Below are 27028 nucleotides of genomic sequence, written 5' to 3' on the forward strand. Positions count from 1 at the left end.
GGAGAAAAAGATCAAGGTGAAAATACAGAGGAGACGAAGTAAGAGAATAGAGGCACACAGTAAAGAGGAATAGTAAAGTGATATGAAACAGTGACACAGGTATTAATATACAAACTAGAACAAAAACAATCACAAAGCAGCCCTGTATATCCATTACAACCTAGATACACTTGGATCCCCAAAACAATCCTAACTAAAGCTAAAAAGCTACAGCAACCCCGGGGTATAGAGACAAACGATACCGCTATAAAAAGCTATATCCTAGCATTTAGCTCCGAAAACGAAAACATCCCCGCTGTATGGACAATGAAAAAAGGTACATAGCTGTGAGAAGGAACCCAATATATATCGCAACAGCCTGAGAGAAAATAAAAAAAGGGGGGAGCGGGGGGCAAGAAAGACCTCCGGAATATCAGAAAGCAAAGGAAAATCAACCAAACAACCGTCCTCAATGAGGGGCTCGAGGTCTGCAGTCCAGAAAGGCCTCCACCTCCTGTGGGGTATTGAAGTGTGTAGAGCCATCATGCACAACCCGTAAGCGTGCCGGGAACAACATGGAGGAGCCATGTCTCAAGAAATTATTCCGGAGAACAGCCTTCCGCTCTCTCCGGGAGGCCAATAAACGTACATTATTACGGCGAAGCCTTCCTTCAATGTCCGTTTCGCTTTTACAGCAGACATCTGGGTAGTGAGACTGGAAACTGTATCTTTAAGCGGGTTAGTGAGGTCTTCCAAATCTGAGATACGGTGCTCGGCTTCCCCCACCCGTTCACGGATCATGTCTGATCAGGGTAATATCCACCTGCACTTGGCCGATTTTGTCCATAACTCGCTGCTCAGTTGTAGATATGGCCAGAAGAATCTGTTGCGTCGACTGGGACGTGTCGTCAAGCCTGAGGAGGATATCCTGAAGGTGAAGGAGGGGATGGGGGAGCAGCACCTTGGGAAGGTTGAGAGGAGGATTGAGAACCCCTTGCAAATTTTTCAAGCTTGGAAGCCGCAGCAGTATAGCCCCCACGCACCATAATGCAGTCTGAGAGCAGCACGGTGGGCAGGTAGAAGCAGTAATAAGAAGAGAGCTCAGGTGTTGGAACACACTCCACTATAATGAGAGAGAGGTACTTAAATCAGGGATGCAGCAAAGGGGAGTACAGGGTAGTGCAGTCACCAAATGGAGGAGAGAGAGTGTGCACTCACCACAATCTGCAAGGATCTCAGGCTTCCACTGACAGGGTAGAGCAGGGAGTGCAGCGTCAGTATAGGCAGGCAAAGACTCCCAGCAGGCACAGCCAATGGATTGCAGAGCCCCTCCAGAAAGTGAGCAGCAGCTTCCAGTATATGGCGTCCCCCGGCCCGCCGACTGCAGTGTGCAGGAGTACACAGCAGCGGAGAGCAGGAGCGGCAGAGGCAGCGGGTATCGCGCTGGAGAGGAGCGCCGGTGTATCGCGCTGTTAGCCTCCGCTCACAACCCCAAAGATGGCGCAGCACTTCCGACCAGACGGAGCCAGGGAGACTGAGCGGCACAGACCACAAAGCATCCAGCGGCTGCACCAGGCAAGGTAACACGCCGGGAGACCCCTCAAAAAGAGCAGTAGAGGTTACCAGGCAGGGTGAGCAGGGTCAGGAACATCCAACAGCGGGGAAGACCGGATTAGTGCAGGATGATAGACAGAGCTCTTTCACCTAGCTCCCTACAGCATGCTTGGCCGAGCCACGCCCCGCCATCCCTGATTTAGATCATGGCAAGATGAAGAGTCGCTTTGAAGGCAAGATGTATATTGCTCAAATAGTCTTAAAAATACACCTCCCCTTTTGCAAGTGGGATACAGCATACAAGATACAGCAGTTCAATACTTCTTGATGTCACAGAAAGTAAATAAAACTCCGAGCTCACAGCCCTCCTTTTTATCTCACTCCAATACACAATACCACAGGGGATAGTAGCAATCAAGATAAGCAAGTGTCTTGCATACACAAGGCATGATCACCTTTGACATTTCCTATGGACAATGGTTAGTGGTCACTCCTCTGTGCCTTGCCCCACCAGCGGTGTTCGTCACAGCCCAGGTGCAGACTCGTCTAGGATGAGAAAAAAGTCCCTCTAAAGTACTTCCAGGAATTTGCCACTTCTAGCCTGAATCCGAGCTCCAGAGATGGGCAACCAGGGTCCCAGGCAGAGTCTCCTGCCCACCGAGTGGAAGTCCGTTAGGTCTCCCTGAAAACACTTAGCTGGCTGTGTCGGCAAGCTATTTCTCTGCCTTGCCGTGCACTCTCATTTAGGAGGCTGCTTGGGAAGGCATTACGTTTTTACTGTGAGTAGAACTGGGGATTTCAGCTCAGTTCCCCTTAGACCAGGCTTTTTCAACCAGTGTGCCGCGACCAGTTGCAAGGTGTGCCGCGGAGCCAGAGCAGCTTCCTGCACCTTCAGAGTGAACTGTTGGCCCGGGCTCTTAGAGGATCAGTCGTGCTCCAGCCGTGACGTATGCCTTGAAGACTCGGCGGTGTGATATCATAGGTCACGGACGCTGCGTCTCACCATCCAGCCAGCCCACCCACCTGCATACACATCTTCCAGTTCCTGCCTGCATACACAGCTTTCCCTGCCCACCCACATCCACACCTGCCCGACCGCCCGCTGCTCAGTATTCACAGCACTCCACTATGAACAACCCCCGCCACTGAGGGACAGGGAGGAGGACAGCTGACTGGTAGGGGCTAATATATGTTATTTTTTCTCTCCTGTGGGGAGCAATAGGATTTATGGGGGGAGAATAAGGATTTATGGATTTATGGGGGGAACAATGTGAATAATTCATGTGGGGAGCAATATGATTTATGTGGGGAGCAAAGTGATTGTTTTTTTCTGTGTAGGCCAATGTATGTGTGGATATTTTTTTACTATGAGGGCCAATGTGTGTCTTTTGTTTTTTCCTGTGGGGAACTGATGGTGTGCCTTTGCAATTTTAAAATATTGTTCGGTGTGCCGCGAGTAAAAAAAGGTTGAAATCACTGCCCTAGACCACCAGGGATATCAGTAAGTGCATTTTGCTTTTAAAATAGATTTTTAAATACACTGCACATATACTTTGTGCGGCTTTAGCCCACCTCAGCACTGCAATGTGGGACATACATTTAAAACACATTTTTACGGTTTAGTATTTTACATTTTTCTACATTTGTTTTTATATATTTTGTCCAGCGCTCAGCACTGAGCTCCCCTAGCCCTGCAGTCTGGGACTACTGGCGGCTCTCCCCAGGTGCAGCGCACCGTGGGTTAAACATATTACTGCTCGCCTTCAGCTCTGGACGGGGTAGAGGGAACGGTCCCCTGGCAATCAGCCACATAGCCCTGCCGATCCAGAGTGCATCACAATACAGTATCACCGTGCTTTCCCGGTCCCCCAGCAGGCGGCTCTCTGCACACTCCTCCAGTGTCGTCCATCAGGGATTAGCTAGCACCGCACAAGGAATCGACTAGCCCAGTCCCCCATGGGCGGCACTCAGCCCTGCTGCCTGGTAATGCTTGGACACTGGGAGCTAGCTCCTGTTCCCCAGGGGTCAGAGCACAGCCCTGCTGCCTGGTAATGCTTGGATACTGGGAGCTAGCTCCTGGTCCCCAGGGGTCAGAGCACAGCCCTGCTGCCTGGTAATGCTTGGACACTGGGAGCTAGCTCCTGGTCCCCAGGGGTCAGAGTACAGCCCTGCTGCCTGGTAATGCAGGGACACTGGGAGCTAGCTCCTGGTCCCCAGGGATCAGAGCACAGCCTTGCTGCATGGCAATGCTTGGACACTGGGAGCTAGCTCCTGGTCCCCAGGGGTCAGAGCACAGCAATGCTGCCTGGTAATGCAGGGACACTGGGAGCTAGCTCCTGGTCCCCAGGGGTCAGAGCACAGCCCTGCTGCCTGGTAATGCAGGGACACTGGGAGCTAGCTCCTGGTCCCCAGTGGTCAGAGCACAGCCCTGCTGCCTGGTAATGCAGGGACACTGGGAGCTAGCTCCTGGTCCCCAGGGGTCAGAGCACAGCCCTGCTGCCTGGTAATGCAGGGACACTGGGAGCTAGTTCCTGGTCCCCAGGGGTCAGAGCACAGCCCTGCTGCCTGGTAATGCTTGGACACTGGGAGCTAGCTGCTGGTCCCCCCAGGGGTCAGAGCACAGCCCTGCTGCCTGGTAATGCAGGGACACTGGGAGCTAGTTCCTGGTCCCCAGGGGTCAGAGCACAGCCCTGCTGCCTGGTAATGCTTGGACACTGGGAGCTAGCTGCTGGTCCCCCCAGGGGTCAGAGCACAGCCTTGCTGCCTGGTAATGCAGGGACACTGGGAGCTAGCTCCTGGTCCCCAGGGGTCAGAGCACAGCCCTGCTGCATGGCAATGCTTGGACACTGGGAGCTAGCTCCTGGTATCCAGGGGTCAGAGCACAGTCCTGCTGCCTGGTAATGCAGGGACACTGGGAGCTAGCTCCTGGTCCCCAGGGGTCAGAGCACAGCCCTGCTGCCTGGTAATGCTTGGACACTGGGAGCAAGTTCCTGGTCCCCAGGGGTCAGAGCACAGCCCTGCTGCCTGGTAATGCAGGGACACTGGGAGCTAGCTCCTGGTCCCCAGGGGTCAGAGCACAGCCTTGCTGCCTGGTAATGCTTGGACACTGGAAGCTAGCTCCTGGTCCCCGCCCCCCAGGGGTCAGAGTATAGCCCTGCTGCCTAGTAATGCTTGGACACTGGGAGCTAGCTCCTGGTCCCCCCCAGGGGTCAGAGTATAGCCCTGCTGCCTGGTAATGCTTGGACACTGGGAGCTTGCTCCTGGTCCCCAGGGGTCAGAGCACAGCGCTGCTGTCCGGTTCCAGCATGGAAGGTTTAACAGGATGCACTACCGGCTTGTAATGCTGGAGCGCCATGAGCTGAGCTCCCAGACCACAGCAGTCGGCACCTGTGCTACAGACTGGGATGGGACTCCCAGATGCAGTGGCTGTTAACATCTCAGCCCTAGGCACAGCACACCGGGGTTTAACAAGCATCGCTGCAGCTGCCGGAGTGGATCCAAGGCGCACAGACATAAAAAGGATTTACTTTTTTTTTTTTTTAAACATTCGACACCTAGTGCCGTTACACATTCCCAGCTCACAGCTGCCTCACCTCTGCTCTCTCCCTGACACTCCCTGTATTCCCAGCTCACAGCTGCCTCACCTCTGCTCTCTACCCGACACTCCCTATATCCCAGCTCACATCTGCCTCACCTCTGCTCTCTCCCCGACACTCCCTGTATCCCCAGCTCACAGCTGCCTCACCTCTGCTCTCTCCCCGACACTCCCTGTATCCCCAGCTCACAGCTGCCTCACCTCTGCCCCCGACACTCCCTGTATCCCCAGCTCACAGCTGCCTCACCTCTGCTCTCTCCCCGACACTCCCTGTATCCCCAGCTCACAGCTGCCTCACCTCTGCTCTCTCCCTGACACTCCCTGTATCCCCAGCTCACAGCTGCCTCACCTCTGCTCTCTCCCTGACACTCCCTGTATCCCCAGCTCACAGCTGCCTCACCTCTGCTCTCTCCCTGACACTGCCTGTATCCCCAGCTCACAGCTGCCTCACCTCAGCTCTCTCCCTGACGCTCCCTGTATCCCCAGCTCACAGCTGCCTCACCTCTGCTCTCTCCCTGACACTCCCTGTATCCCCAGCTCACAGCTGCCTCACCTCTGCTCTCTCCCCGACACTCCCTGTATCCCCAGCTCACAGCTGCCTCACCTCTGCTCTCTTCCTGACACTCCCTGTATCCCCAGCTCACAGCTGCCTCACCTCTGCTCTCTCCCCGACACTCCCTGTATCCCCAGCTCACAGCTGCCTCACCTCTGCTCTCTCCCTGACGCTCCCTGTATCCCCAGCTCACAGCTGCCTCACGTCTGCTCTCTCCCCGACACTCCCTGTATCCCCAGCTCACAGCTGCCTCACCTCTGCTCTCTCCCTGACACTCCCTGTATCCCCAGCTCACAGCTGCCTCACCTCTGCTCTCTTCCTGACACTCCCTGTATCCCCAGCTCACAGCTGCCTCACCTCTGCTCTCTTCCCGACACTCCCTGTATCCCCAGCTCACAGCTGCCTCACATCTGCTCTCTCCCTGACACTCCCTGTATCCCCAGCTCACAGCTGCCTCACCTCTGCTCTCTCCCTGACACTCCCTGTATCCCCAGCTCACAGCTGCCTCACCTCTACTCTCTTCCTGACACTCCCTGTATCCCCAGCTCACAGCTTCCTCACCTCTGCTCTCTCCCTGACGCTCCCTGTATCCCCAGCTCACAGCTGCCTCACCTCTGCTCTCTCCCCGACACTCCCTGTATCCCCAGCTCACAGCTGCCTCACCTCTGCTCTCTCCCTGACACTCCGTGTATCCCCAGCTCACAGCTGCCTCACCTCAGCTCTCTCCCTGACACTCCCTGTATCCCAGCTCACATCTGCCTCACCTCTGCTCTCTCCCTGACACTCCCTGTATCCCCAGCTCACAGCTGCCTCACCTCTGCTCACTCCCTGTATCCCCAGCTCACAGCTGCCTCACCTCTGCTCTCTCCCCGACACTCCCTGTATCCCCAGCTCACAGCTGCCTCACCTCTGCTCTCTCCCCGACACTCCCTGTATCCCCAGCTCACAGCTGCCTCACCTCTGCTCTCTCCCCGACACTCCCTGTATCCCCAGCTCACAGCTGCCTCACCTCAGCTCTCTCCCTGACACTCCCTGTATCCCCAGCTCACATCTGCCTCACCTCTGCTCTCTCCCCGATACCCCCTGTATCCCCAGCTCACAGCTGCCTTACCTCTGCTCTCTCCGACACTCCCTGTATTCCCAGCTCACAGCCACCTCACCTCTGCTCTCTTCCTGACACTCCCTGTATCCCCAGCTCACAGCTGCCTCACCTCTGCTCTCTCCCCGACACTCCCTGTATTCCCAGCTCACAGCCGCCTCACCTCTGCTCTCTCCCTGACACTCCCTGTATCCCCAGCTCACAGCTGCCTTACCTCTGCTCTCTCCCTGACACTCCCTGTATCCCCAGCTCACAGCTGCCTCACCTCTGTGCTCTCCCTGACACTCCCTGTATCCCCAGCTCACAGCTGCCTCACCTCTGCTCTCTCCCTGACACTCCCTGTATTCCCAGCTCACAGCCGCCTCACCTCAGCTCTCTCCCTGACACTCCCTGTATCCCCAGCTCACAGCTGCCTCAGTTGGGGTAATACATGTACTGTCCTGTTAGGGGGATATACACTATAGCAGGTAGTTGGGGTAATGTATGTACTGTCCTGTTAGGGGGATATGCACTATAGCAGGTAGGTGGGGTAATACATGTACTGTCCTGTTAGGGGGATATGCACTATAGCAGGTAGGTGGGGTAATACATGTACTGTCCTGTTAGGGGTATATGCACTATAGCAGGTAGGTGGGGTAATACATGTACTGTCCTGTTAGGAGGATATACAGTAAAGCAGGTAGGTGGGGTAATACATTGATAATGCAGATTTATTACCTTATAACATTCTATATATATGGATAAGAGACTCAGTACGCAATTGGCGTATGGGGTACCGTAAGGGTACGCACTTAGCGTACCAGACGCTTAGCCGTGGTCGAGACGCACATGCGGCACGCTCGCTCACAGCTTAACGCTTGGTGTCGAGCACGCTATAGGCGGCCGACTACCGTAATGCTACGCTACCAGCGTAGCGGACGCTCGTGACCACGAGGGGAACACGAGCGGCGCAGACGCTCACGGGATGACACTCAGTAAACCTTGTATGCAACACACTGAAAGATTAAGTTTGTACTGTAAACCTTACTACTGAAATACTGTAGCGATATAACGCTGCTTAACCTTGTTAATATAAAAGCTGCTTGAGCGATTGAGACGCTCCGATTACCCTCAGCAATGTAATAAACACACAATACCTTGGTAAGGTTCCAACACCTTTACTAATAATATCTAGCTATGTAAAAAAGGGAAAACAGTTAACAGTTCATACACTACAGACTAACGTCAATATCTAAGCAAAATAACTACACATAAATATACAATAGCGGCACAATCGCAAACAATAACATACAATGAGAGAGAGAAAGAACGTGGCAAAATACAGTCAGAGAATAAGGGTGGTCACAGAGAGAAACTTACACACTGGGGGATGATCGCTGCGCAGTCCTGGTCACCAGCTCTCGAGAGAAGAAGACTGAGCTGGGCCAGGCTGGTTGTTCTTATATACACTGCGTACAGTACACTACAAAGGGACCTATAATCTCATTGTTCATTGGACACAGGAATGTCTCCCCGCACTATAACAAAAGGTCATAGGTTAGTTTGAACAGGTGGGCTGTGACTATATCGAACTGCTCAGGTAGGAGGGAATCTCGGGATTCCCGCCGCATGGATAATGAACCGCAAATATAGTAAATGTCCAGAAACTACTAATAGACATAACTATACGCAGGAGCGATTAATCTTTACCTAACCAGCACCGGATTGTTTCTAATAAAATGTTCTTTAGTTAGGTACCAAACACCACTGCTCAAACCCTGTCTGACCCTTCGTATCATGCAAAGAGGAATTCCTCTGTCCAGCGACCAGTTACAATAAACAAACTTAGTTATTATTAAGGGGAACATTATCTATAAAACATACTATTTGGATTTACTATGTAACGATTGAGTCGCCCGCCAGACGCACACAAACTCTACCGTAAATGCACATACCACGCGCCTGAGCGCACGCCTGTGGAGGCGCCGTCACGCAACTGCGAATATGCGCACGCATGGGAGAAAATGTGCAGCGGGCATGCGCATGGGGTGAATATATGGCAACGTGTAGCATGATATTTTTCGACTTTGACAACATGTACTGCAGGTAGGTGGGGTAATACATGTACTGTCCTGTTAGGAGGATATGCACTATAGCAGGTAGGTGGGGTAATACATGTACTGTCCTGTTAGGAGGATATACAGTATAGCAGGTAGGTGGGGTAATACATGTACTGACCTGTTAGGGGGATATGCCCTACAGCAGGTAGGTGGGGTAATACATGTACTGTCCTGTTAGGGAGATATGCACTTTAGCAGGTAGGTGGGGCAATACATGTACTGTCCTGTTAGGAGGATATGCCCTATAGCAGGTAGGTGGGGTAATACATGTACTGTCCTGTTAGGGTGTTAGGGTCTCCTGCTCTGTGCTGCCACGTCGTCATGGCAACCGGGAGACAAGTGCTAGCGGAGTAACCTGAGCGTAGCTGATACTCCGGTTCGGGTCTTTTGCTGTGCAGTGGTTACAGGCTCTGTGCATGGCAGGGGATCCGGTGCTGGTTTTTGTGCTCACAGTCTGTGAGGTCTGAGTGGGGCGTGGACAGCACCTGCTATATAAACCCTCTTCTCAGGTTAGGCAGATGCTGCTGAATCTTTGTTGGTTAGTCAGTTCCTGAAAGCTAGCTAGTACTGTGTAAACTTTGTATTAGTTTGTTGCTTACTGCAAATAGGCCTTGGGATTTGGTATTACACTCTGCCAATCCAGACCTAGCAGTAAGACTGGAGTCAGTCGTTTAACCTGCTGGGGTTCTTTTGCTACTCTGTGAACCTAGCAAGTTTGCGGCTGTATTCTCAGACTTGCCTGCCAAAATCCTTTCTCACTGTGCAAGGTGTTCAGGTGTCAGTTTAGTGGCAGTAAGCTGAACCAGTGCACTGCAAGTGAGGACTAGGATTGTGGAGACTCTCCTTGTGTCTATTATTCCATCTCTGACCAAGGAGTTTACTGCCACACCCGTTGGTAACCCTTTAGGGTTTTGCTGTTGCCCTTTGCAACAGCATTTCGGGTTCTCTACGTATTAAATCACTACATCTCGCTTCTTTCCATCTGAGCATTCCTAATATTAGGGAGACACCCAGTTTCTTAGCCTTTGGGCTTCTCTGTTCACTTTGTGTTTATTTTGTTACCCTGTCACCTTCTGTGTATGTAATGTCATATTCCCCAGTCTGTCTGTGAGTTCATTTGTTTTGCATCCCTCACCGTTCAGACACCAGTACATTCCTGCTGGCACTGGTGTGCATAACATATTCAGCAGCCTAATACTCCTGTTGAAATTTTGTGGGAATATGGAGCATACCCCTCAAAATACTTTGCAACAGGTGGTCGATCAGGTGCAGGTCCTGACACGACAATTTAATGATTTGTCCATTAAAATGCACACCTCGCAGGCCGCTGGCGGAGCTCCCGCAGCAGCAGTACCTTCAGGGGTTAAGAAGCCGAAAGTAAATCTCCCGGATCATTTTTCTGGAGATCGCTCGCAGTTCTTTTGTTTCAAGGAGAGCTGCAAGCTATATTTCCAGCTTAGGCCTCAGTCTTCTGGGTCGGAGATTCAGCGGGTGGGCATAGTGATTTCCTTGCTACAAGGAGACCCACAGGTCTGGGCATATGGGTTGCAGCCTGACTGTCCGTCGCTTAAAAGTGTTGATGCTTTTTTTACGGCACTGGGCATGTTGTATGATGATCCTGACAAGACGGCCTCAGCCGAGGCTCAGATTTCGATCCTTAAGCAAGGGCGAAGGCCAGTTGAGGTTTATTGTACGGAGTTTCGGAGGTTGGCCCATGATACCCAGTGGAATGACCCAGCCCTGAGACACCAGTACCGAAGAGGTCTTTCTAACCAGTTAAAAGACCAACTGGTACAATATCCCTTGCCTGATAGCTTGGATCAGCTCATGCAGTTATCCATTCGGGTGGATAGACGGCTGAGAGAGCGCAGGCTTGAAAGGGAGACCGAGGTTTCCTTCTTTCCCAAGGGAACCTCAGACTCTGAGGAATTTTCCGAGGAGCCTATGCAGATTGGGGCTACCCGCCTCTCCTCGCGTGAGAAGACGCGGAGGAGACAGCAGGGGTTATGTTTGTACTGTGGGAATAAAGGTCATGTGGTAGTATCATGCCCAGAAAAGCCGGAAAACTTCAGGGCCTGAGGGTGATGGGAAATATCCTGTCAGGCCAGAAGTCGGAATTTCCCAAGAAGACTTTTATCATTCCGGTGACCTTGAAGATCCTCGGTCAAACCGTCAAGACTGAGGCCTTTGTGGGCAGTGGGGCCGACGGGGTTTTTATGGACCGCCAATTCGCCCTGAAACACTCTGTTCCCTTAGTACCCTTGGCATCAGAAATTGAGATTTGTGGGTTAAACGGGGAACCATTATCCCAGGGTAAAATTACCTCTTGCACTAGCCAGATTTCTTTGTTTATTGGAGCCACACACTCTGAAAAATTGTCCTTTTATGCGACACTCTGTACTTTTGCCCCATTGGTGTTGGGGTTACCCTGGTTAAGGGCCCACAATCCTCAATTTGACTGGGTCTCTGGGGAGATTCTTAGTTGGGATACTGATTGTTTCAGGAGTTGCTTGAGCCTTCCAGTCAGGCTTTCGCAGCTAAGTTTGCCAGGATGTTATGCAGATTTTGCGGACGTGTTCTCCAAAAGAGTTGCAGAGGTACTACCTCCCCATCGCCCCTATGACTGTGCCATTGATTTGTTGATGAATGCTAAGCTTCCCAAGAGCAGGTTGTACTCCCTGTCACGTCCTGAGACTCAGGCTATGGCAGAGTACATTCAGGAGAACTTGGCTAAGGGATTTATCAGACCTTCACAGTCTCCAGTTGGGTCGGGGTTCTTCTTCGTGGGTAAAAAGGACGGTTCGTTGCGACCCTGCATCGACTTCAGGGAATTGAACCGTATCACGATTAAAAACTCATACCCACTGCCTCTAATTTCGGTCTTGTTTGACCAGCTTCGTACTGCCACCATTTTTTCTAAGATTGATTTACGCGGTGCGTACAATCTAATCCGAATAAGAGAGGGGGATGAATGGAAGACTGCCTTTAATACCAACTCAGGGCATTATGAATATTTGGTGATGCCTTTTGGGCTCTGTAATGCCCCGGCAGTCTTCCAGGACTTCATGAACGATGTGCTCAGGGAATATTTGGATAGATTCTTAGTTGTATACTTAGATGACATCCTAATCTTCTCCCATTCCCTGGAGGAACATCGGAAGCATGTACGCTTAGTCCTCCAGAAACTCAGAGACCACCGGCTTGGGGCGAAGCTGGAGAAGTGCGAATTTGAAGTTCAGCAAATCGCATTTCTAGGATATATTATCTCCCCAGAAGGTTTCCAAATGGAGGGTTCCAAGGTACAGGCAGTCCTGGATTGGGTGCAGCCCACTAGTTTGAAGGCGCTTCAGCGTTTTCTGGGCTTTGCTAATTTTTATAGACGATTTATCGCTGGATTTTCGTCTATAGTGGCGCCCTTGGTGGCACTCACTAAGAAAGGAGCGGATGTTGCTCACTGGTCTTGTGAGGCCAAAGCGGCTTTTGCCAGTCTCAAAAGGGCATTTGTCTCGGCCAAGGTGCTGCGACACCCAGATCCAGAGCGTCCTTTTGTGGTGGAGGTGGATGCCTCTGAGATGGGTATTGGGGCAGTGCTCTCTCAGATGGGGGTGTCTGATAATCGCCTTCATCCCTGTGCTTACTTTTCCCGTAAATTTTCGCCTGCCGAGATGAATTATGACGTGGGTAACCAGGAATTGTTGGCTATTAAGGATGCACTTGAGGAGTGGAGACACTGGCTTGAGGGGGCTAAGTTTGTGGTCTCAATTCTCACCGACCATAAGAATTTGGCATATTTAGAGTCAGCGAAGCGCCTCAATGCCAGGCAGGCACGATGGGCTTTGTTTTTTGCTTGCTTTAATTTTTTGATAACATATCGCCCTGGGTAAAAAAACATCAAGGCTGATGCGCTCTCGCGGAGTTTTGCTCCAATCCAGGAGACCACCGAGGAGCCATTGCCCATTGTGTCCCCATCATGTATTAAAGTGGGCATTACCCAGGACCTCTTGTCATTAGTCCTTAGAGCACAGGAGCAGGCTCCTCCAGACCTTCCGGTAGGTCTTTTGTTTGTGCCTCCTAGGTTAAGACAGCGAGTGTTCCTGGAATTCCATGCCAAGAAGTCGGCAGGTCACCCGGGTATTGCCAGAACTCGGGAGTTGCTATCTAGGGCGGTGTGGTGGCCCTCGGTGGCTAGGGATGTGGATCAGTGGGTTCGGGCATGTGACATCTGTGCCCGAAATAAGACTCCTAGAGGTGTTCCTGTTGGCCCATTACATCCACTCTCTATTCCATCTAAGCCATGGACCCACATTTCAATGGATTTTGTGGTGGACTTGCCCAAATCCTCGGGGATGACAGCCATCTGGGTTGTCGTTGACAGGTTTTCGAAGATGGCGCACTTCATTCCATTGGTTGGGCTGCCATCGGCCAGACGCCTGTCTGAATTATTTATGCTGCATGTGGTGCGCCTCCACGGGTTGCCACTTGATGTGGTCTCTGACCGCGGATCCCAGTTTGTGGCCAAATTCTGGAGGGCATTTTGTTCCGATCTCCAGATTTCTGTCAGCTTGTCGTCAGGCTACCATCCGCAGTCTAATGGGCAGACTGAAAGGGTGAACCAGTCCTTGGAGCAGTTCCTCAGGTGTTATGTCTCCAAGTGTCAGACTGACTGGGTGGCTCATCTGTTCATGGCGGAGTTTGCCTATAACAACGCGGCTCACTCTGCTACAGGGATCTCTCCCTTCCTTTGTGTGTATGGGCATCATCCTAAGGCCAATTCTTTTGACCCCCTGGACTCCACGCCTGGTGGTTCCTCTGTGGTTTCGGTCCTTAGAGGTATTTGGAGGAAAGTGAAGAAAGCCCTTGTGTCTGTGTCATTAGTGACCAAAAGTGTTTTTGATAAGCGGAAAAGACCCTGCAGCTTCAAATTAGGAGACTTCGTCTGGTTGTCTACCAAGAATTTGAAGTTGAGACAGCAATCTCATAAGTTAGGCCCCCGGTTCATCGGTCCTTATAAGATCACTAGGGTTATCAATCCGGTGGCATTTCAGTTAGATCTACCCCGTTCTTTGGGTATCAATAAAACATTTCATTGTTCCCTTTTAAAACGGGCGATTAGTAATCCTTCTTCCAGTGGAAGACCTTCCCCTCTTCTGATACGTGGCCAGAGGGAGTTTGTTGTTGAAAGGATTCTTGACTCCAAGATGGTTCGGGGTCGGCTGTCATTTTTGGTGCACTGGAAGGGGTATGGCCCAGAGGAGCGGTCGTGGGTGCGCAGTTGTGATCTTCATGCCCCCAGACTGTTACGCTCTTTCTTCTCGCAGTTCCCCGATAAACCCGGTGGTAGGGGTTCTTTGACCCCTCGTCAGAGGGGGGGTACTGTTAGGGTCTCCTGCTCTGTGCTGCCACGTTGTCATGGCAACCGGGAGACAAGTGCTAGCGGAGTAACCTGAGCGTAGCTGATACTCCGGTTCGGGTCTTTTGCTGTGCAGTGGTTACAGGCTCTGTGCACGGCAGGGGATCCGGTGCTGGTTTTTGTGCTCACAGTCTGTGAGGTCTAAGTGGGGCGTGGACAGCACCTGCTATATAAACCCTCTTCTCAGGTTAGGCAGATGCTGCTGAATCTTTGTTGGTTAGTCAGTTCCTGAAAGCTAGCTAGTACTGTGTAAACTTTGTATTTGTTTGTTGCTTACTGCAAATAGGCCTTGGGATTTGGTATTACACTCTGCCAATCCAGACCTAGCAGTAAGACTGGAGTCAGTCGTTTAACCTGCTGGGGTTCTTTTGCTACTCTGTGAACCTAGCAAGTTTGCGGCTGTATTCTCAGACTTGCCTGCCAAAATCCTTTCTCACTGTGCAAGGTGTTCAGGTGTCAGTTTAGTGGCAGTAAGCTGAACCAGTGCACTGCAAGTGAGGACTAGGATTGTGGAGACTCTCCTTGTGTCTATTATTCTATCTCTGACCAAGGAGTTTACTGCCACACCCGTTGGTAACCCTTTAGGGTTTTGCTGTTGCCCTTAGCAACAGCATTTCGGGTTCTCTACGTATTAAATCACTACATCTCGCTTCTTTCCATCTGAGCATTCCTAATATTAGGGAGACACCCAGTTTCTTAGCCTTTGGGCTTCTCTGTTCACTTTGTGTTTATTTTGTTACCCTGTCACCTTCTGTGTATGTAATGTCATATTCCCCAGTCTGTCTGTGAGTTCATTTGTTTTGCATCCCTCACCGTTCAGACACCAGTACATTCCTGCTGGCACTGGTGTGCATAACATAGGGAGATATGCACTATAGCAGGTAGGCGGGGTAATACATGTACTGTCCTGTTAGGGGGATATGCACTATAGCAGGTAGGTGGGGTAATACATGTACTGTTCCGTTAGGGGGATATGCACTATAGCAGGTAGGTGGGGTAATACATGTACTGTACTGTTAGGGAGATATGCCCTATAGCAGGTAGGTGGGGTAATACATGTACTGTCCTGTTAGGGGGATATGCCCTATAGCAGGTAGGTGGGGTAATACATGTACTGTCCTGTTAGGGGGATATGTACTATAGCAGGTAGGTGGGGTAATACATGTACTGTCCTGTTAGGGGGATATGCACTATAGCAGGTAGGAGGGGTAATACATGTACTGTCCTGTTAGGGGGATATGCACTATAGCAGGTAGGTGGGGTAATACATGTAGTGTTCCGTTAGGGGGATATGCACTATAGCAGGTAGGTGGGGTAATACATGTACTGTCCTGTTAGGGGGATATGCACTATAGCAGGTAGGCGGGGTAATACATGTACTGTCCTGTTAGGGGGATATGCCCTATAGCAGGTAGGTGGGGTAATACAGTGTAATATACACGACTTCCTGTACGGATTTATTTTATACCTACCTCACTTTATGAAGTATGATTGTGAATGGTATGAGGGAAGAGACGGGTGAACCACACGCAGCTTGATCCTGCTATGTACAGAATGAGCCGGAGTGTAAACAAGTAATAGAGCTGCATGTGCACTAGTCGAGTATTCATACACTGGGTAGTTTGCACTCACTTGAGTTTTCTTCCTGTGCTTAGAGAGGACTCACCTAGGTTTTCATATTGTGTATAGTGTGCACTCACCGAAGTGTTCTGACACTGTACGCTGCTGCTGTTGAACCTCACAGCTGGAACCCGCTGGACTTTCCCCTCGATGTTGAAGACACATTCGTAGTTCTTCTGCCCGGATTGAGGCTGCGGGAGGTTCTTGGCTTTCAGGGTGATCGGCTGCACTACCCCCACTGGTATCAGGATTTCATCGGTAGGGATGATCTCTGGGCAACCCTGTAAAATAGAACATTTGTCAGAGAGACAAAGAGGGCGAGATACAGAGGCAGTGGGGCATACAATGGAACAAGGGCATGCAAGGTGGCATCAGGTTATACAAGCACCTGGTAAACTGACGGCCAACGCAAGTCATGGAATGATGTCCACGGGTTACTCAGACAATCAGATGGACTGGTGCGTAGCATTAATACTGTGAGGTCAATGGCCGCTTTTCTATAGAATAATGATGCAGATAATAAAGTGCTGTAATGTGAGGGAGGACACATGAAGGACAGACGTGTCGTCACTGGAATAAATCAGCCTGAGAGCCACCTTCTGCTTTCATGTTTTAGGAGTAAATCTGGCAGCACATAAACGGGAAGAGCATATTTATCATGTCGTTTCAGAATGAAGAGAATTATAATCCACGCCATCTGAAACATTATCTATCAGACAGTACGGAGATTACGCTACGACACCCAATAGCATGCCTCCTGCCTCCGCAATCCGCTAGTTATACACAATCGCCGATACTGTGCGTTACATGCAACGCTCCTCCCAGAAAGAAGTGTTCGTGTGTAGAATTATATTTTATACATAAATAAAAATAAGAATTTACTTACCGATAATTCTATTTCTCATAGTCCGTAGTGGATGCTGGGGACTCCGTAAGGACCATGGGGAATAGCGGCTCCGCAGGAGACTGGGCACATCTAAAGAAAGCTTTAGGACTACCTGGTGTGCACTGGCTCCTCCCCCTATGACCCTCCTCCAAGCCTCAGTTAGGATACTGTGCCCGGACGAGCGTACACAATAAGGAAGGATTTTGAATCCCGGGTAAGACTCATACCAGCCACACCAATCACACCGTACAACCTGTGATCTGAACCCAGTTAACAGCATGATAACAGAGGAGCCTCTGAAAGATGGCTCACAACAATAATAACCCGATTTTTGTAACAATAACTATGTACAAGTATTGCAGACAATCCGCACTTGGGATGGGCGCCCAGCATCCACTACGGACTATGAGAAATAGAATTATCGGTAAGTAAATTCTTATTTTCTCTGACGTCCTAATGGATGCTGGGAACTCCGTAAGGACCATGGGGATTATACCAAAGCTCCCAAACGGGCGGGAGAGTGCGGATGACTCTGCAGCACCAAATGAGAGAACTCCAGGTCCTCCTCAGCCAGGATATCAATTTTGTAGAATTTTACAAACGTATTTGCTCCTGACCAAGTAGCTGCTCGGCAAAGTTGTAAAGCCGAGACCCCTCGGGCAGCCGCCCAAGATGAGCCCACCTTCCTTGTGGAGTGGGCATTTACAGATTTTTGGCTGTGGCAGGCCTGCCACAGAATGTGCAAACTGAATTGTACTACAAATCCAACGAGCAATAGTCTGCTTTGAAGCAGGAGCACCCAGCTTGTTGGGTGCATACAGGATAAACAGCGAGTCAGATTTCCTGACTCCAGCCGTCCTGGAAACATATATTTTCAGGGCACTGACAACATCTAGCAACTTGGAGGCCTCCAAGTCCCTAGTAGCCGCAGGCACCACCAATAGGTTGGTTCAGGTGAAACGCTGAAACCACCTTGGGGAGAAATTGAGGACGAGTCCTCAATTTCGCCCTGTCCGAATGGAAAATCAGATACGGGCTTTTTTCAGGATAAAGCCGCCCATTCTGACACGCGCCTGGCCCAGGCCAGGGCCAACAGCATGACCACTTTTCATGTGAGATATTTTAACTCCACAGATTTAAGTGGTTCAAACCAATGTGACTTTTGGAACCCAAAACTACATTGAGATCCCAAAGTGCCACTGGAGGCACAAAAGGAGGCTGTATATACAGTACCCCTTTTACAAACGTCTGAACTTCAGGGACTGAAGCTAGTTCTTTTTTGGAAGAAAATTGACAGGGACGAAATTTGAACCTTAATGGACCCCAATTTCAGGCCCATAGACACTCCTGTTTGCAGGAAATGTAGGAATCGACCCAGTTGAATTTCCTCCGTCGGGCCTTACTGGCCTCGCACCACGCAACATATTTTCGCCAATTGCGGTGATAATGTTTTTGCTGTTACATCCTTCCTGGCTTTGATCAGGATAGGGATGACTTCATCTGGAATGCCTTTTTTTTTTTCCTTCAGGATCCGGCGTTCAACCGCCATGCCGTCAAACGCAGCCGCGGTAAGTCTTGGAACAGACAGGGTCCTTGCTGGAGCAGGACCCTTCTTAGAGGTAGAGGCCACGGATCTTCCGTGAGCATCTCTTGAAGTTCCGGTTACCAAGTTCTTCTTGGCCAATCCGGAACCACGAATATAGAGCTTACTCCTCTCCATCTTATCAATCTCAGTACCTTGGGTATGAGAGGCAGAGGAGGGAACACATACCCTGACTGGTACACCCACGGTGTTACCAGAGCGTCTACAGCTTATTGCCTGAGGGTCCCTGGACCTGGCGCAATACCTGTCGAGTTTTTAATCATGTGGACGACTTCTGGGTGAAGTCCCCACTCTCCCGGGTGGAGGTCGTGCTGAGGAAGTCTGCTTCCCAGTTGTCCACTCCCGGAATGAATACTGCTGACAGTGCTATCACATGATTTTCCGCCCAGCGAAGAATCCTTGCAGCTTCTGCCATTGCCCTCCTGCTTCTTGTGCCACCCTGTCTGTTTACGTGGGTGACTGCCGTGATGTTGTCCGACTGGATCAACACCGGCTGACCTTGAAGCAGAGGTCTTGCTAAGCTTAGAGCATTGTAAATGTCCCTTAGCTTCAGGATATTTATGTGAAGTGATGTCTCCAGGCTTGACCATAAGCCCTGGATATTCCTTCCCTGTGTGACTGCTCCCCAGCCTCGCAGGCTGGCATCCGTGGTCACCAGGACCCAGTCCTGAATGCCTAATCTGCGGCCCTCTAGAAGATGAGCACTCTGCAACCACCACAGGAGGGACACCCTTGTCCTTGGTGACAGGGTTATCCGCTGATGCATCTGAAGATGCGACCCGGACCATTTGTCCAGTAGGTTCCACTGGAAAGTCTTGCGTGGAATCTGCCGAATGGGATTGCTTCGTAGGAAGCCACCATTTTTCATAGAACCCTTGTGCATTGATGCACTGAGACTTGGATCGGTTTTAGGAGGTTCCTGACTAGCTCGGATAACTCCCTGGCTTTCTCCTCCGGGAGAAACACCTTCTTTCTGGACTGTGTCCAGGATCATCCCTAGGAACAGAAGACAAGTCGTCGGAACCAGCTGCGATTTTAGAATATTGAGAATCCAATCGTGCTGCCGCAACACTACCTGAGATAGTGCTACACCGGTCTCCAACTGTTCCCTGGATCTTACCCTTATCAGGGAATCGTCCAAGTAAAGGATAACTACAATTCCCTTCCTTCGAAGGAATATCATTTCGGTCATTACCTCAGTAAAGACCCGGGGTGCCGTGGACCATCCCTACGGCAGCGTCTGAACTGATAGTGACAGTTCTGTACCATAACCTGAGATACCCTTGGTGAGAAGGGTAAATTTTGACATGAAGGTAAGCATCCTTGATGTCCCGAGACATCATGTAGTCCCCTTCTTCCAGGTTTGCAATCACTGCTCTGAGTGACTCAATTTTGAATTTGAACCTCTGTATGTAAGTGTTCAAAGATTTTAGATTTTAAAATCGGTCTCACCGAGCCGTCTGGCTTCGGTACCACAATAGTGTGGAATAATACCCCGTTCCCTGTTGCAGGAGGGGTACCTTAATTATCACCTGCTGGGAATACAGCTTGTGAATGGCTTCCAAAACTGCCTCCCTGTCAGCGGGAGACGTCGGTAAAACAGACTTTTGGAAACGGCGAGGGGAATACGTCTCGAATTCCAATTTGTACCCCTGAAATATTACCTGAAGGATCCAGGGGTCTACTTGCGAGTGAGCCCACTGCGCACTGAAATTCACTGAGAACGGGCCCCCACCGTGCCTGAACTTGTAAAGCCCTAGCGTCATACTGAGGGCTTGGCAGAGGCGGAAAAGGGTTTCTGTTCCTGGGAACTGGCTGATCTCTGCAGCCATCTTTCTCTCCCTCTGTCACGAGCAGAAAAGAGGAACCCTTTTGTCCGCTTGCCAACCAGGACTGCGCCTGATAATACTGCGTCTTATTTTGAGAGGCGACCTAGGGTACATCCCCTTTTTTAAGGCAATACTTCCAAATGCCGTTTGGAATCCCTGACCACTTTACTGGTAGAATACAACGCACTTATACTTGATGCCAGTCGGCAAATATTCCGCTGTGCATCATGCATATATAGAAATGCATCTTTTAATTGCTCTATAGGCAATAATATACTGTCCTTATCTAGGATATCAATATTTCCAGTCAGGGAATCCGACCACGCCAACCCAGCACTGCACATCCAGGCTGAGGCGATTGCTGGTCGCAGTATAACCCAGTATGTGTGTAAATACATTTTAGGATACCCTCCTGCTTTTTATCAGCAGGATCCTTAAGGGCGGCCATCTCAAGAGAGGGTAGAGCCCTTGTTCTTACAAGCGTGTGAGCGCCTTATCCCCTGTAGGGGGTGTTTCCCAACGCACCCTAACCTCTGGCGGGAAAAGGTATACTGCCAATAACTTTTTAGAATTATCAATTGTCATCGGGGGGAAACCCACGCATCATCACACACCTCATTTTATTTCTCAGATTCAGGAAAACTACAGGAAGTTTTTCCTCACCAAATATAATACCCCTTTTTTTTGGTGGTATTCGTATCATCAGAAAAGTGTAAACATTTTCCATTGCATCAATCATGCAATGTGTGGCCCTATTGGAAATCACGGTGGTCTCTTCACCGTCGACACAGGAGTCAGTATCCGTGTCGGCGTCTGTATCTGAGGTAACGGGCGCTTTAAAGCCCCTGTATGAGACGTCTGGACATGCACAAGCTGAGTAGCCGGCTGTCTCATGTCAACCACTGTCTTTTATACAAAGCTGACACTGTCACGCAATTTCAACAGTACATCCACTCAGGTGTCGACCCCCTAGGGGGTGACAACACTATTACAGACACTCTACTCCGTCTCCACATCATTTTTCTCCTCAAACATGTCGACACCAACGTACCGACACACAGCACACACACAGGGAATGCTCTGATAGAGGACAGGACCCACTAGCCCTTTGGGGAGACAGAGGGAGAGTTTGCCAGCACACACCAGAGCGCTATATATATACAGGGATAACCTTATATAAGTGTTTTTCCCTTTATAGCTGCTGTATTGTTTATACTGCGCCTAATTTGTGCCCCCCTCTCTTTTTTAACCCCTTTCTGTAGTGTAGTGACTGCAGGGGAGAGCCAGGGAGCTTCCCTCCAACTGAGCTGTGAGGGAAAATGGCGCCAGTGTGCTGAGGAGATAGGCTCCGCCCCTTTCTCGGCATCCTTATCATCCTTTTTTCTGTATGTTTTGGCAGGGGTTAAATGCATCCATATAGCCCAGGAGTTATATGTGATGCATTTATTTTAGCCATATAAGGTTTTTATCGATTTATTGCGTCTCAGGGCGCTGCCCCCCCAGCGCCCTGCACCCTCAGTGACCGGAGTGTGAAGTGTGCTGAGAGCAATGGCGCACAGCTGCGGTGCTGTGCGCTACCTTATCTGAAGACAGGATCGTCTTCTGCCGCCGATTTCACCGGACCTCTTCGCTCTTCTGGCTCTGTAAGGGGGCCGGCGGCGCGGCTCCGGGACCCATCCAGGCTGAACCTGTGATCGTCCCTCTGGAGCTAATGTCCAGTAGCCTAAGAAACCCGATCCACTCTGCACGCAGGTGAGTCCGTTTCTTCTCCCCTTAGTCCCACGATGCAGTGAGCCTGTTGCCAGCAGGTCTCACTGAAAATAATAACTAAAACTTTCACAAAGAGCTCAGGAGAGCCCCTAGTGTGCACCCTTCTCGTCGGGCACAGAAATCTAACTGAGGCTTGGAGGAGGGTCATAGGGGGAGGAGCCAGTGCACACCAGATAGTCCTAAAGCTTTCTTTAGATGTGCCCAGTCTCCTGCGGAGCCGCTATTCCCCATGGTCCTTACGGAGTCCCCAGCATCCACTTAGGACGTTAGAGAAATGCAGATGTGCGCTCACTTGCTGCAATGAAGCCAGGTCGCATGAGAATCTTCTAGCAACGGGCGTCTTCTTTGCCAAAAATGCGTCTTATTCGGAAAGCAATGCAACTGGGACGCACAATGAGACTGTTCTGATTATATCTCTGTGTGGCTGAGACTCTGAATCTGTAGACGAAGTGCTACAAGGTAGCAGCACAGCTTTTTTCCAATACAAATTCTGTTTTGCTACGTATACAGCCTCAGTCACACACAGTATACAGGTGTCATATAACACATTACTCAGCGCAGTCTCCTGGTGCGTCCTAGTCACATTGTGCTCCGTATACAGCCTCAATCACACAGTATACAGGTGTCATTTATCACATTACTCAGCGCAGTCTCCTGGTGCATCCTAGTCACATTGTGCTCCGTATACAGCCTCTATCACACAGTATACAGGTGTCATTTATCACATTACTCAGCGCAGTCTCCTGGTGCATCCTAGTCACATTGTGCTCCGTATACAGCCTCAGTCACACACAGTATACAGGTGTCATACATCACATTACTCAGTGCAGTCTCCTTCTGCGTCCTAGTCACATTGTGCTCCGTATACAGCCTCAGTCACACACAGTATACAGGTGTCATTTATCACATTACTCAGCACAATCTCCTGGTGCGTCCTAGTCACATTGTGCTCCGTATACAGCCTCAGTCACACACAGTATACAGGTGTCATTTATCACAATACTCAGCGCAGTCTCCTGGTGCGTCCTAGTCACATTGTGCTCCGTATACAGCCTCAGTCACACACAGTATATAGGTGTCATATATCACATTACTCAGCGCAGTCTCCTGGTGCATCCTAGTCACAGTGTGCTCCGTATACAGCCTCAGTCACACACAGTATACAGGTGTCATTTATCACATTACTCAGCGCAGTCTCCTGGTGCATCCTAGTCACATTGTGCTCCGTATACAGCCTCAGTCACACACAGTATACAGGTGTCACATCACATTACTCAGCACAGTCTTCTGGTGCGTCCTAGTCACATTGTGCTCCGTATACAGCCTCAGTCACACACAGTATACAGGTGTCATACATCACATTACTCAGTGCAGTCTCCTGGTGCGTCCTAGTCACATTGTGCTCCGTATACAGCCTCAGTCACACACAGTATACAGGTGTCATTTATCACATTACTCAGCACAGTCTCCTGGTGCGTCCTAGTCACATTGTGCTCCGTATACAGCCTCAGTCACACACAGTATACAGGTGTCATATCACATTACTCAGCACAGTCTCCTGGTGCGTCCTAGTCACATTGTGCTCCGTATACAGCCTCAGTCACACACAGTATACAGGTGTACTTTATCACATTACTCAGCGCAGTCTCCTGGTGCGTCCTAGTCACATTGTGCTCCGTATACAGCCTCAGTCACACACAGTATACAGGTGTCATATCACATTACTCAGCGCAGTCTCCTGGTGCGTCCTGGTCACATTGTGCTCCGTATACAGCCTCAGTCACACACAGTATACAGGCGTCATATATCACATTACTCAGCACAGTCTCCTGGTGCGTCCTAGTCACATTGTGCTCCGTATACAACCTCAGTCACACACAGTATACAGGTGTCACATATCACATTAATTCAGCACAGTCTCCTGGTGCATCCTAGTCACATTGTGCTCTATATATATATATATATATATATATATATATATATATATATATACACACACACACACACATATAGGTATATGCAGGGACACGTATAGGTATATGCAGGGACACGTATAGGTGTATGCAGGGACACGTATAGGTGTATGCAGGGACACATATAGGTATATACAGGTACACATATAGGTATATACAGGTACACATATAGGTATATACAGGTACACATATAGGTATATACAGGTACACATAGGTATATACAGGTACACATAGGTATATGCAGGTACACATAGGTATATGCAGGTACACATAGGTATATACAGGTGCACATATAGGTATATACAGGTACACATATAGGTATATACAGGTACACATATAGGTATATGCAGGGACACATACGTATATACAGGTACACACATAGGTATATACAGGTACACACATAGGTATATACAGGTACACATATAGGTATATACAGGTACACATATAGGTATATACAGGTACACATATAGGTATATGTATATACAGGTACACATATAGGTATATACAGGTACACATATAGGTATATACAGGTACACATATAGGTATATACAGGGACACCATATAGTCTCCGGGTTCCATCGCCAGTACAATTGAACGCAGTGTTTCCATACGAAACCTGAACACTCTCACAAACTTGTTCAGAGATTTGAGGTGGAGTATAGGCCGGAATGACCCATTTGGTTTCGGGACTAGAAACAGGGTCGAATAATAACCTCTGCCTCTCTGGGACCGAGGTACCGGCACAATCACTCCTGTACTCAGGAGAGAACTGACAAACGTTTGCAAAGCTTGCGCCTTTAACGGGTCCGCAGGGAGAACCGTGGTGCCAAACTGGCGAGGGGGATGTCTCTTGAAAGAGTCAGCGCAGCCGTGAGACACAACATCCAGCACCCATTCGTGTGAAGTGGTCTTTAACCAGACCTGAGTGAATTGTAGAAGTTGGCCTCCCACCTTGGGGTCCCCCAGGGGGAGGAACGCCCCGTTATGCAGCAGGCTTTTCTTGTTTACAAGCAGACCAACGGGCCACCCAGGACTGTTTTCGCCTTGGGCTTGGTGGTTTTGGGAGCATGAGATTGTCTCCGGTACGCCTGACCTTTTGCTTTCCCTTGAGGCCGAGAGGACCGGAAGGTGGTACCTTTTGCCTTCTGTGCAGAAGGATTAGTATTTGGGAGAAAGGCAGTCTTGGCAGCTGCTAATTCAGACACAATTTTATTCAGGTCTTACCCCAAACAAAATGTACCCAGTGAAGGGTAGAACCTCCAAGGTCTTTTTGGAGTCTAGGTCCACCTTCCATGACCTCAACCACAGAATAAGGCGAGCCAGGACAGATGTAGTCGACGCTTTGGCTGCCAACACACCTGCCTCAGAGGACGCTTCCTGAATGTAATAGGCGGCGGTGGTAATGTCTGGCCTCTAATGCCTGAACCCATACTTCATACCTTTAGCAGCCCGGGATGCAGCAATAGTGGGTCTATGTACAGCACTTGTCAGGAAGTAAATAGACTTCAGGCATCCCTCCACACGCTTATCTGCCGGTTCCTTCAGTGAGGTGACAGTGGTGACAGGCAGAGTGGACGACACCACTAGGCGGGTGACGTGAGAATATTCCCACTTGTTACATAACTCTGCAGGGAGAGGATAGCGAGCCAAGACCCATTTCTGCAGAGGGAATTTCTTCCTTGGAGTAGACCAGGGTTCCTGCCTGATGTCCAATAAATGGTCAGAATGGGGTAACAGAGTTTTAACCACCTTCTGCCGTTTAAACAAATCAGTTTTCTTTGCCACAGTAGTGGAATCCCCATCATCAGATATTTGTAGGTTCTGTTTAATAGCAACCACTAAGGCAGGGACATCAACCTGCAAGGGGGAATCCTCATCAGAAGCACCTGATTCACTGTCTGACAGGACCGTATGCTCCCCCTCCTCTTCAGATGAAACATCAGAGAGGTTAGTGGACTGTGAGGAGGAAGTAACCCGCTTACATGACCCAGAGTCATGAGAGTGACCTGGAGTGGATTTTTTTCTAACCAAGGACTGAATTTAATTGCTGCAGCTGGTTAGATAAATTAACCATGGGGACAATTTGTGGCGTTAGTGACACAGGTGGTCCCATAGGGGGCGTAAGGCGATCTACCAGGGTACCCAGTAGGTTTGTGAATGCAGCCCAGGGTGGCTCCTGAGTAGGCACAGGAGCTGCGGACTGATTAGGAGGCGTATAATACGTAGTACACAGATCATTATACAAAACTCCCCCCTCTGGTAAATCCTTGGAGCATACTCTGCATGCAGCAGGAGCGTCAGATTTACTGCCCTTTCTGTTAGACATTATAATATGAATGCAACAGCAGAATGACTTTGTATGATAAAGCCAGACAAAGTACAATACCTGAGAATAAATACGGAATTACGTGACTGAGTACACAGTATAATATACGTATTGGATAAATACTGTGTGTGGCCGGAGAGGCTCCAGCCACGTGTAAGATGGCCGCCGCAGCACTGAAGGGGTTAACCCCTAGTGCCCGGCGCCATTATGCAAGACAATGGGCGCTTGGCGCCAGGTTTAAAAAGTAATGGGCGCTAGGCGCCGTGTTTATAAAATGTTTAAAAATATGTTTAGAATGTGTGCCGTGGTCCCGGACCTCTCCGGAGACCACGGTAGTGAGGACAGCCCCCCGGCGCGCTGAGCAGTGTGTGCGCGCCGGGGTAGAAGGGAGCCGCTGGCCGCCGGGGTCCGGGAGCTCCGCTCCCGGCAGCAGTCAGTGCAGCCCCGGGCGCACCAACTGTGTGCGCGCCGGGGAGAAGGGAGAGCCGCCGCTGGGGGCCGGGAGCTCTGCTCCCGGCGCCTCAGCCCATCACAGGTAGCCAGCCGAGACGGACGTCCCGGGCTGCTGGCTGGCAAGGGGGGGGTGCGCCGCAGCCCGGCTCCCCGCCGGACGCTGCGGCGAGACACCGATCTCAGCGCCGCATACAAGGGACCGGGCTAGCCGGCCCCCTGCGCGGCGAGGCCACCACAGTGCGCCGCTCATGGGGGACCGGGCTAGCCGGCTCCCTAGCG

General features: G+C 50.3%; 1 protein-coding gene across 1 annotated transcript in view; it reads right to left on the bottom strand.

Moving 5' to 3' along the window:
* PLXNA3 (plexin A3) overlaps positions 1 to 27028 on the bottom strand; it is a 511209-nt gene that overhangs the window by 189753 nt on the left and 294428 nt on the right. The window contains exon 10 of the mRNA XM_063950477.1: positions 15990 to 16190. Within this exon, the coding sequence (XP_063806547.1) occupies positions 15990 to 16190 (201 nt within the window). The remainder of the gene's footprint in view (positions 1 to 15989; positions 16191 to 27028) is intronic.

Source organism: Pseudophryne corroboree (genome assembly GCF_028390025.1).
Source record: "Pseudophryne corroboree isolate aPseCor3 chromosome 8 unlocalized genomic scaffold, aPseCor3.hap2 SUPER_8_unloc_5, whole genome shotgun sequence".
Lineage (NCBI taxonomy): Eukaryota > Metazoa > Chordata > Amphibia > Anura > Myobatrachidae > Pseudophryne > Pseudophryne corroboree.